The following is a 12,224-nucleotide window of genomic DNA, read 5'->3' as shown; positions in this document are numbered from 1 at the left end:
GGTTTAAAAATGTTATCGGTTTAAGAAACGCAACAAAATCAAATAACAGTTATGAAAAAACATGGAAGCAAAGGCAATGATAAACCGTTTGCAAAAAAGAAGGCTTTATTGAGCCGATCAGATGGTGTTACCATGGTCGGACACGACCAAGCTCCCTATAAGGTGTAGCCATGGTTCAAGTCAGCCAGGTCCCCAACTGAAACCGTGGCATTATGCCGATCAAGTGGCGTGGCAATGGTTCGGGTTCGACCAAGCCCCCAAGTGACTCTATGGCCTTAGGCCGATCAAGAGGCGTGACTGGTTCAGACTTGACCATGTCCCCAGATGATCTGGTGGCTTTCGCCTATCAAAAGGTGTTGCATTGGTTCGGACGCGACCAAGCCCCCAAGTGATATCATAAAGCTTTTGGAAAGCAAACTCAGGGGGTAAACCGGAGGCCGCTTTATGACAGAACAAATCCATGTAACCACGCATGATGTAACAGAACTGATACCCCGCTTTAGTTGAGGCTCCGGTTTATTACTTTATTCATAATATATACACTGTCATAATATGTACATAAGTAGAGCCGATGGCTCAGGTATAATAAGGCCGAAGATGAGCTATGTTCCACGGCCTGTTGGTCTCCTCCTCTGACGTGCGTGAGTTTTTATGCTCTCGAATATCGATCAGATAGTACGACCCGTTGTGCAGATTCTTGCTGACCACGAAAGGTCCCTCCCAAGGTGGGGATAACTTGTGCATATCCGTCTGGTCTTGGATGAGCCGAAGCACCAAATCTCCTTCTTGAAAGGTTCTGGTTCTGACCCGGCGACTATGGTAACGACGAAGATCCTGTTGGTAAATCACCGAGCGGGCAGCTGCTATGTCACGCTCCTCATCCAACCGGTCCATAGCGTCCTGCCATGTCGTCTCGTTGTCCGCTTCAACATAAGCTGCCACACGAGGTGAATCATGACGGATGTCACTGGGGAGAACCGCCTCCGCTCCATAGACCATAAAGAACGATGTGTATCCCGTGGATCTGTTAGGCGTAGTATTTATACTCCATAACACAGACGGTAGCTCTTCTACCCAACAACCCGGTGTCCTCTGCAAAGGGACCATAAGCCGGGGCTTGATGCCTCTCAAGATCTCTTGATTAGCCCTTTCCGCTTGACCATTGGACTGTGGGTGAGCTACTGAAGAAACGTCAAGCCGGATGTGCTCACGTTCGCAGAACTCCTTCATGGCACCTTTGGATAAATTGGTACCATTATCTATGATGATACTGTGTGGAAAACCAAACCGGAAAATCACCTTTTTGATGAACTGAACCGCCGTGGCCGCATCACACTTGCTAACAGGTTCTGCCTCTACCCATTTTGTAAACTTGTCGACCGCCACCAGTAGGTGGGTCTTCTTGTCCTTGGACCTTTTGAAAGGCCCAACCATATCCAGCCCCCAGGTTGCAAACGGACAAGTAATTGGAATCATCCTCAATTCTTGGGCCGGTATATGAGCACGTCTGGAAAAACTTTTGGCAACCATCACATCGTCTGACCAGATCTTCCGCATCAGCATGAGCAGTCAACCAATAGAAACCGTGGCGGAACGCTTTAGCCACCAAGGATTTTGAACCGGCGTGGTGACCACAATCTCCTTCGTGGATCTCACGCAATATTTCATAGCCTTCCTCAGGGGACACACAGCGTTGAAACGCCCTTGACACGCTGCAATGATGCAATTTGCCATTAACAATGGTCATAGACTTAGATCGCCGGACTATCTGCCGGGCCAACGTCTCATCTTTTGGTAACTCGCCCCGGTTCATGTACGCAAGATAAGGAAGCGTCCAATCCGGACTGACGTGAAGAGCTGCCACCAATTGAGCCTCCGGGTCAGGAATAGCCAAATCCGCTTCACCAGGGAGCTTGACCGACGGGTTGTGCAGCACGTCCAGAAAAACATTGGGCGGGACCGGTTTGCGTTGAGAGCCCAACCGGCTTAAAGCGTCCGCCGCTTCATTCTTCCGACGGTCCACGTGGTCCACCTGATATCCCTTGAAATGACCTGCGACAATATCCACCTCACGATGATATGCAGCCATGAGTGGGTCCTTTGAATCCCAAGTGCCAGACACCTGTTGAGCCACTAGGTCCGAGTCACCGAAGCACTTAACCCGGCTTAAATGTCAAATGGGTCCCGCCTGTTAGTGTGTCCCCCGTCTGTCTGTTGAATATTAAAACTCAAGCAAAAATGACACCTAGACAGTGACACAGAAGCGAGGTTGCTGAGGTGGCTTCCTAATCATCCTAATTCATTCAAACTCAAGTGTAGTGACCATTTTATATTGGTCGTTATCAACTACGCATGAGGCAGTGGACAGTGCTACTAGCTTTATGACCATTTCCTCTAATGAAATTATGACCTTTCTGACCAAAATGGTCGTTATGGTTTAGGGTTTAGAGCTCCCCAGACAGCTTTTGACCAATTGGTCTAAAATGGTCATAAATTTATGACCAATTCTTTGAGGGTCACTGACAGAAGGTCATAAGTTGACATATTTTTTGTAGTGTATACTAGTTCGGCCCCTTCGATGAAGGTAAAAGCCTACGTCTAGTTGTGATGGGATTGATGTGGTCTCGATGACTAGGGAGCAGATAAGCTTCGCCTAGGCCTCGAGTTGTTGTTGTCTGTCCTTGAACCGTCCCGGGTCATCCCCTTATATACACGGGTGACGCCCGTCGGTTCAGAGAGTCCCAATCTCCGGTTCATACTCGTATCCGGGTTGGTCTCTCTCTATTCCTAACTTACAATACAAGTTTACATACCATGCCGGTTTACGGCTACAGGTTCTAAACCGACTACCGGCCTTGGGCCCTTACTTTCATGCCTCTTGGGCTTTTATACCGTTGAACTACTGATGAAGTTAACCCGGCCCAGATAGGCCGGTTTAGCCCAGTAGTAATATCCCCAACACTTTCCTTCCAACTTCAAGTAAGTGTTACTGTCTTGTGCATATTCGGTTTCCCTTACTCGAGGTTAATTATAGTAACGTAATTGATGATTTATACATGTGTGCGTAGCTTTCACTTTATTTTGCTAGAGATTAAACTTGGAACTGGAATAATAACTGTCTTGGACTCTAGAAGAAAAAGTCCCGAGGAGTATGCAAACATGACTGATATGCTCCAGAAGTAAGTTCAATCGATCATTATTGCACCATATCGGCAAATTTGTTCATTTCATGATATCATGTAATTATTCTCTTTGTCTGGCAGGGTTTGGAAACAATTAACCGCCATTGTTCTGGCACTGTCAAAAGAGCTGTGATTTACACACCGGAAAGTAAGTACTACTAGCTAGTTCAGCACATCTCCCATTGATTCTAGCTAGTTTCATCAAAACCATTAAGCATGCTTGATTATCAGTTTGATTGAACTCTATTTCTCGTAAAGGTCTTGTGGCAGGAAGCCGGGAATGATTTTTGTGGATACTACGTTTGTGTTGATTTTTGTGGATACTACATTTGCAGGTTCTTCTACAACTCGACGAAATCTAAGCGGGGCTACTCTAAAAAAGATTTTGATGTAGGTAAACAATAATATTCATAATTTTATTTTATTACCATCATTTGTGTTGAGTTTCATTCATATACATGTATTGACCCATTTCTTTAAATTAGATGTGGGAGATGTGGGATGAACTCCTACCACATGATCGCACATGAGCAATTCAAGAGGAATTTGCGGGATTCTCTTTTGATCACGTCATAAATAAAGACGGAGAATACCACGTGGAAGTTCAAATACACACACGTTCAAATAGACCTTAGATGTTAGGGTTTAGCGGGATTCTCGTTGTTTGTGTGTGTGTGTGTATGCGAAGTTCAAGAGGAATTGGCGGAATAGTAACTGTCTTGGACTCTAGAAGAAAAAGTCCCGAAGAAAAAGACCTCAAATAGTAACTGTCTTGGACTATACGTATGTTGGTTAGCGTCAACCAAGCACGGACATAAGAGAGGTCACTTCTCTCTAGCTATTAGCTAGCTAACATAATATATGAAACCCCTAAATAATTAACCCTCCAAAACCCCCTAACCCCCCCCCCTTAAAAAAACAATAATCCCAGCTCCTGAGCTGCTGACGCGTGGATGTCACTTGGTCCCGGTTGGTGTTACCAACCGGAACTAAAGGCCCTTCTGCCTGGGCTCGCTGCAGTGGCCTCGTGGAGAACCATCTGTCCTGGTTCGTAAGTGAACCGGGACTAAAGGTGACCACCTCAGAGAGACTAAGCCGACATATCATCTTGAGAGTGATCAAGTCACCATAAGCGCCTCGTTGTCGAGGGTAACATCTCATCTCGTTAAATGCGCATCGCTGAAAATCCTGAAATAAATCCAGTAATAATGCGAGCATCAGGATTTGAACCCTGGTGGGTTGGAGATATCATTGTCCTCCTAGCCATCCAATTACAGGTTGGTTCGTAACACCCGACTAGCGTGTTTAATTAGTTTGCATTATGTAGGATGTTAATCCAGCCAGTTAGCTCGGTGCTGCAATTTTTGCATATTGTTGTTTATTAGAGGTCCCAGCAGCCTGAGTGTCCAGCTGTCCATCATTTCACAAACTTGCCAATACAATAAGGTGAGGTGATAATGTTTCCACCGATGCATGCATGTGCTTCAGGAAAAGCTTGGCTACTGTTATAAGCAAAAGGACAGTTTGCAGCTTAGTTATTTAATCTATGTTCATACTTCCCAATGCCGGGCATTAGAAAATGATACAGATCTGATTGATAATGCTTACTACGTCCACTATACAGAGCACTGGAGGCCCAGCCATCTCTGCTTCCACACCATCCACAAACCAAACACTCTTTTACCAAAGCTAGAGGCAGCAAGAACTCTTTGAGCAAGCAACAATGGAGAGATTTTTGGTGAGCGCGTCCACGGGAGCGATGTCTTCGCTCTTGGGGAAGTTGGCCACCATCATTAGCGATGAATTCAAGCTGCTCAAGGGTGTCCGTGCTGACATCAGGTTTTTGAAAGATGAGCTTGAGGCCATGCAAGCATTCCTTATGGTGATGGCAGACATAGAGGAACCTGACAAGCAAACTAAGCTTCGTGCGGATGCTGTGAGAGGGATGTCTTACGAGATCGAGGACAACATCGACAAGTTCATGGTACTGGTTGAACGTGAGCCCAGATCTGAGTCTGATGGGTTCGCGAAACTTTTCAACAGTAGTATGAAGAAGATAGGAGACATCAAGATCCGCCATAAGATTGCCAAGGATGTCAAGGACATCAAAAACCAAGTCAAAGAGGTCAACAAGAGATACGCAAGGTATGCAGCGAGGCCTTGCCTCCTCTCATGCTCATAACTTTTTTTTTTTGCAAACTTTTGGGATCGGATAAAGTGTTTATCATATATACATGTCTTGTAAGTTATTTTTCTATGTGAATGAAGGTACAAGATCGACGAATCTTCCAGGCCTAGAGTTGAAAAGACTGACCCTCGACTTCGCGCCATCTATAAGGACACATCAGAGCTTATTGGCATCGAAGGACCGAGAGATGATATTGTCCAATGGTTGAGCAACGAAAAAGGTGAATCAGTGCATCAGTTAAAAGTTGTCTCTATCGTTGGATATGGGGGATTAGGCAAGACCACTCTTGCCAGACAGGTGTACGAGAAGCTTGGATCAAATTACAAATGTCGGGCATTTGTGTCAATTTCACGTACTCCTGACATGACAAAAATCTTGAGTTCTATATTATCTCAACTTCGCAACCAAGATTATGCTCATGTAGGGGATACACAACTCATCATCGAACAAATCAGAAACTTTTTGAAAGATAAAAGGTATGTAACCGCTCTCGTGAACAATATCTTATATTGCACGAACCCTAATGAACTGCACAACTATTTACTGCGGTCAAATTTTGCTGCAAATTGCATGTTATTCTCTTATTTTCATTGAGGAGTGCTCCCGTAACTCCCACCCTGCTTATAAAATACTTATAAAGAATGCTCCGGTCCATCCACTCTGCTACACAGTTAATTAGGGCTAGATATGTTTTTCTCCCGGACGCCCTGGTCGCATCCACCCGCCGGCTCCCAGCAGCCAGTTGGCGGTGTCCCCGCACCGCCCTGAACACTTCCTGCCCGCTCACCACTAAATATCACCCTCCCTTTCCCTGTTTAGGTGCGCCGCTGCTCGAGGCCCCGGCCACCCATCTGAATTCTAACTAGTGGTTCACGCGTCAGCCGCCCGAATGGAAGCTATGTGCACGTTTTTTTTAAAGAATACATATGGTGTCCTCGCCTTCATCTAAAAAATAGCTCAGAAAAAAAAATCCTCACCTTCATCTTAAAAAAAGTAAAAAAGGAAAAGAATACCACCGTGGCCTACCAGCAAACGCCACTTCGCATAGCCCTCCTTTAAAAAAATACGAGAGTCCTCACCTCCATCTAACAAGAAAAAAAAGTATTTAAAAAATTGCTGACCTCCATCTATTTTTTTCCAAATGCTTTTTCACTGCAGCCAACCAGTTTGCGCCACATGGCATAGCTGGTCGGCCGCCCTTCTGGCGACGCTTAATGGGTTTAATGATCTAACGCATATAGAATACCTTGAGGAGGTTCAGGAGCACTCCGGATAAGAAAAGCAACCCGCCGAACAGGCACAACACCACGCCCAGCTCCTCACACATCAGATTCTAGAGTATTAAGGCATGAATTCAGGTGTCATTATACTATGAATCAATCGTATTGAGGGTGCTAGAACGTGGCGCAAACAGTCACTTTGATGCTAGAAATTATGATGTATATCGAAGTGATGCAAAAACTTGTCTCAAACGTGTAAATACAGTGCTAGTCACGTTGGTATAGGAATCTGTGCGGACTAGACGTGTGGGTCCTGCTGTCAGCCAGTGGAGCTGGGAGAGGGGGCGCGTGGCCTGAGTCTTTTTTCAAAAAAAACTCTCAAAATATATCTTTCTGCAAAAAAGGGGAGGTCAGAACTCGAACATGCGACCAAGGAAATAGGGCAAACCTTACAACCAATACGCCGTGGCGCCAACGACATCCTCAATGGACGTATAATCGTCCTATATTAAAAAAAGCTTTCGTCCCATTTTATATATAAAAAAGCAAAGATTATCAACAACCTGCTACAATGCACGTCACCAGAAAAAACGCACACATCCAAGGTAGGATACATAGGCACTGAGTACAGCAACACCATCCCTAGCACTACAAGAGCCATCGGGGTCCTCGACCGTGAACACGCCACCGCGAAGAAAAGAAGCTACATACGACACACCGTGGGCTTTAAGGTGGTGCCTTCAGGAAGGTTACGACACTGAAGCGCCGCCACCGCCTGACCCAAGGATCAGAGTTTCCCCCGGAGCAACACGACGGGCAGTGAGAGCCGCGGCGACGCCTTCAAGAAGGGAACAAGCTTCGCCGCCGCCGGTCCGTCCGAAGATAGACCAGGTTTTCACCCCGGCCGATATTCACCGCCACCAAACGCCACACCTTGGCTACCAATCCGCCCACACGGCCATGGCCACCAGGCGGCACCAAGCCACGGGCTTTGCCAAGGAGTACCGTGACAACACCACCAGGGCCGCCGCTCCTGCATCCAGGACCTTGATGCCACCTCACCCGCCATCCACCTCTACCTCAACCAAAGAGAAGAGTGAAAAGGAACTGCCTTTTGCACCCCTGAGCTGTCCCCAACATCAAGACCCAATAGGCCGGCCAAAACTGACCGGAGAGGAATCGAAGGTCAACAAGGGCGCTCACCGACAGGCAGACGCCGAAGAGGTCCAGCCGCCGCCATGAAATAACCTAGACCACCACCATGGGCCACCACCACGTCGTGACAGCCCACATCCATGTCCGTACACCGAGGGGCAGTCCCGAGCCAGTGCGACCACCCTCGCCACCAACGGCTGCCGCACGCAAGATCGGTCGAAGCCCACATCGCCGCCAATGCCACCACCAACACGAACCACCACCACCACTACACCGCCGCCGCCACCAATCCCTGAAGGGCGGCTGCTGACCCCATCCCGCGCTGCCCGCCCGCAACCCTCCACGCAACCGCCTCGATAACCAGCGCCGCCGCCTGCTGTCGATGCACACTGGCCGAGCCAGATCGTCCAGCGTCGACCTCACCAGGCGAGGAGGAGAAGGCTCCTCGCCGCCGCCCATGCCAGGTAGGCTTCACCCACCCTCGCGCCCGGGCGGCGGCGAGGGAAGAGGAGGAGGAGAGGGGGCGGGGGCCGGCGCCAAATCCTATTCGGCGCTCTAAGCGCCCGCTACAATACAATTAGCAATCGGGCGCGCGACATGATTCGAACCGGCGCCGTCCTCATTAAATAAAGCAGAAGTAACCATCCCGACAAGCTGTCCCATTGTGACCATTTACAACCTTTCCAGACTTTTATTTCTTTTAAATGTCCGTGCCCAAAACCGTTTTTCCTTGTTCGTTGGTTCTTATATGGTTTTTTCTTTCTTTTCCGTGCCCCAAATTGATGAGCATTTTTCTGTTTTCATTTTCTATTTTATTTTTTTTCCTTTTCCATCTTCCTAGGTTTGATGAACTTTTTTCAAATCCGTGAACTTATTACTGAAAATTGATGAATTTTTATCACATCGATGAACTTTTTTCCAAATTCGGTGAACTTTTTCCGAACAGGATGAACATTTTTTAGAATTCGATGAACTTTTTTTCAAATTTGATGAACTTGTTTTCGAATTCGATGAACTTTTTTCAGAATTCGGTGAACATTTTTTGAATTCGGTGAACTTTTCGCGAGGCCAAAGTTGCCTGTACGCTATTTGATGAACTTTTTCCTGAAAATCCATGAACCTTTATTTTCAAGACCATGATTTTTTTAATCAAAATCGATGAACTTTTCTCAACATCCGGTGAACTTCTTTCAAGTTCGTGAACTTTTTTTTACGAAAATCGATGAACTTTTTAAAAAATTCGTGAACCATTTACAAAATCTGGTGAACTTCTTCTCAAAATTGATGAAATATTTTCGATTTTTTGATCATTGCTTGAGAATCCGTGAATTCCTTTTCCAAATCGATGAACTTTTAAAAAACTCTGAATTCTTTTTCAAATTTACGTGTTCTTAAAAAAAATTGTACTGGGACCGAGACAAGTCATATAATATGTTTTCGAAAATCACACATCAAAGTTATCCTGGTGCATTGGTAACTGAGCCAAGTCCGTCGCGGTGGCGTGCGTGTTCGAATCCCTGTTCTGGCATATTTTTCCTGCTGTTTTGGTTTTTTGAGCATATGGACGTGAGCAGCGCTGGGCCGGCCCATTATTGCGCACCTTCGGGCGCCAACCGTCCTATGTATTGAGCCGGTGTTTTTTAGCAACCTCTATTTAAATTGTCCAAAAAAAAGCAACCTCTATTTAACACGTACGCATCTGAAGTTTAAATGGGTTGCGGATATTGCGGCCAATTTTGCCCGAGCTGTTTCTGAAGATTTATTTAGAAAATGTAAGTTATAAAAAATGTGTTTAATTGTTTGTGCACTATAAATTTTATATAAACAAACCATGATCAGTAAATAATAATGATACAATTTCTTCTTAAATTATATATAAATATTATTTTTATTATACAAACATTTCAATAATTATAAGCATATTTGTATAGTTCTAATTTTATAAATAAAAATATTCATAATTTTATTTTAAAACTTTTGGTATGGATATTCAGTCATGTATAATATTCAAAATATGTACTATTTACGAATATAGGTCATGAGTAAAAAATTAGACATGTGAATAATTTTAGATATTAAGTAAATGTTTGTGTTCATCATTTTAAAATTTAAATATAAGCTATGAGTGTATACTTTTTTTTATTCATTAAACATTTTATCCTTTTTTTGGAATGGTAGTACGTGTCTCATTCATATCATAAAGATTAAAAGTATCTAATATACATGTTAAATGTCCGTATTAACTAAATGTTTTATACATACACGGGTATATATTTCATTGTTTTTATCTACTTATTATTGATAACACACAAATATTGCAACATAATTTTTACTACCTACGTTTTAAAATATCTTATAAAAATAGCTCATGCAAAATGGGCTGCAATACCTGTAACCCATTTAACCACCATATGCGGCCTTACTCAATACTCCGTCCGTACGGAAATACTTGTCAAAAAAATGCATAAAGATGAATGCATCTAGAACGAAAATACTTCTAGATACATTCATTCCTCGACGAGTATTTTCGGACGGAGGGAGTACTTATAAGGCTGTTATCATCATTATTGAACGAATCAACATGTAGGGTGGAGTGGTTAGGCTGTTGTTTTGGTGACCTGTTGTCGCCGGTTGGAAACCAGCCCCAAATCTTTTTGTTTGACAGGCGGGACCCACTGGGCATAGAGAAGTAAAATGCCACATCCATATGCCCCTTTTTTTGTCAAAAATATATTTTTTGAGGGGGTTCTCGAAAGAAAACTTTCTTCCTGGTTCACTGGCTCACAGTGGACCCCACGCGATTAGTTAGCACAGATTATGTATACAAAACCGGACATGTTCTAGCACCAAAGTGCTCATTTACGACAAGTTCCAGCACCGCCGGTGTAATTGACTTTTATACTATTTGCTTGGATGGATGACCTCTATTCTGTTTTTCTAATTGCTTGACACTCTCGATTATGACAAGAAAAGTCCTGACTTGAAGTTGAATATAAGCGTGACCTTGAGCAAGGCGCCCTCAAACTTCCTCGCGTCCGTCTAGATGAGCATCAACTCGCAGTCGAGCTCGGCCATCACAAGGTTGTCCGGCGACATGCACCAGTGGGTGGTGGCGTAGGACAAGAGCATCTCCACCCGTTGGCCACTCAGGCGGTTCCGCGGGCCCGAAACATCGCCGCCTGGGGTGAACCGGCGCTAAAATCGGCCTGGGGGCGATCAGGTTTCCAGCCGACACCCCCAGGGTCGACCCCAGGCACCTGGTTTTAAGTTTTTTGAACATTTCTTTGATTAAAATTGGCGAACGGGACAAATACTCGACGAAACAGTCCATTATCGCGGCGAACTGAAATAGTTTTTTACATAGATAAAATACTAAGAAAAAAAAGCAAACAGGCCGCAACTACAGGCCGAATAACGCGCAGAGAGAGGCGAAGTCGCCGTCGTCGCCGCCACCGTCGTCGTCCTTGTCCTCCTTCACGTGGACGCCACTGCTGGACTCCTACCCGAGGACGACGATGCCTCTCTCATCGCGGCCATGGCGCCGAGCGGCGAACTGCTCAAAGGCGCGGTGCTGGCGCTCCAGCTCTGTTCGCGCCTAGTCTTGGCGCGCCCACTTCAAGCCGCCACGTCGTCGAGCCCTGGCTCCGTCTTCACGATGGCGAGTCCCGGCTCCGTCTTCGGCTTGACGAAGCGGGGAGGAGCCGAGGAGGAGGCGCGCCCACCCTCATTGATGACGATGCCGGGGCTGCGGGTGTGCCGGCCGAGCAGCGTCTCCACAGTCTCCGCGGGCTCGGCCTTGACGCCGAACAACGCCGATGAGCTGGAGGAGTGGCAGGAGGAGCGGAAGGAGGAAGAAGAGGAGCCGGCCCTCCTCGGCATCCATTGACCGTCACTCCGGCAGGGGACCGGGGCGGCAGGGTACGTTAACAGCGGGTCGTCGCCGCCCTCGAGGTGAAAGAGCGGCAGCCGAAGCCATATTGGCCGCCGCTCCATCATCGGGGAACCTCTCGCCCATCGTAGCGGCTGGGAAAAGGGAAGAGAGGGGAGGAACGTCGGCGGCGGCGGCGCACGGGGAGAGACATCGGTGGTTGTGGGCGGGTGCCGCCACAGGCGAGGGGGAGGCATTGCTTATATAGCGGCCGGGGGGTGGGAGCCGTGTGTACGCGTGGCGGAAGGTGGTACATCATCGCGCCCCGCGTCGCCCGTGAGGAATCAATGGAAGGCTGACCAGCGGCACCCTTGGCATTGATTCCTCGAGGGAAACTGAGGCGATGAGGACGACGAGGCGCGTTGGTCGCTGACTCGGCGGGCCCGCCGTTATTTTGCGCCAAAATCGATTGCCCCGGCGCCTCCGGGCGCCCTCCAGCGCGCCGGGTTCGGCCTGGTCCGCCAGCGCCAGTTTCAGCCCAAACCAGCGAAAAACAGGCTCTTGAGGGCGCGACTGAGCCGATATTTTGGATGTCGGCGTTAAAAAGCGTC

At 46.8% G+C, this 12,224-nt stretch overlaps 1 protein-coding gene across 1 annotated transcript in view; it reads left to right on the top strand.

Moving 5' to 3' along the window:
- The first annotated feature begins 4,787 nt into the window (after window positions 1-4,787).
- The window catches only part of LOC119316232 (disease resistance protein RGA5-like), a 13,294-nt gene continuing 5,857 nt past the window's right edge, over window positions 4,788-12,224 (top strand). Inside the window, exons 1-2 of the mRNA XM_037590545.1 lie at window positions 4,788-5,327; window positions 5,451-5,846. Of these exons, the coding sequence (XP_037446442.1) occupies window positions 4,906-5,327; window positions 5,451-5,846 (818 nt within the window). The 5' untranslated portion in view covers window positions 4,788-4,905. The remainder of the gene's footprint in view (window positions 5,328-5,450; window positions 5,847-12,224) is intronic.

This window comes from Triticum dicoccoides, chromosome 1B (assembly GCF_002162155.2).
Source record: "Triticum dicoccoides isolate Atlit2015 ecotype Zavitan chromosome 1B, WEW_v2.0, whole genome shotgun sequence".
Classification (NCBI taxonomy): domain Eukaryota; kingdom Viridiplantae; phylum Streptophyta; class Magnoliopsida; order Poales; family Poaceae; genus Triticum; species Triticum dicoccoides.
The sequence above is the reverse complement of the archived record's forward strand: the minus strand, read 5'-3'. Positions and strand labels throughout refer to the sequence as shown.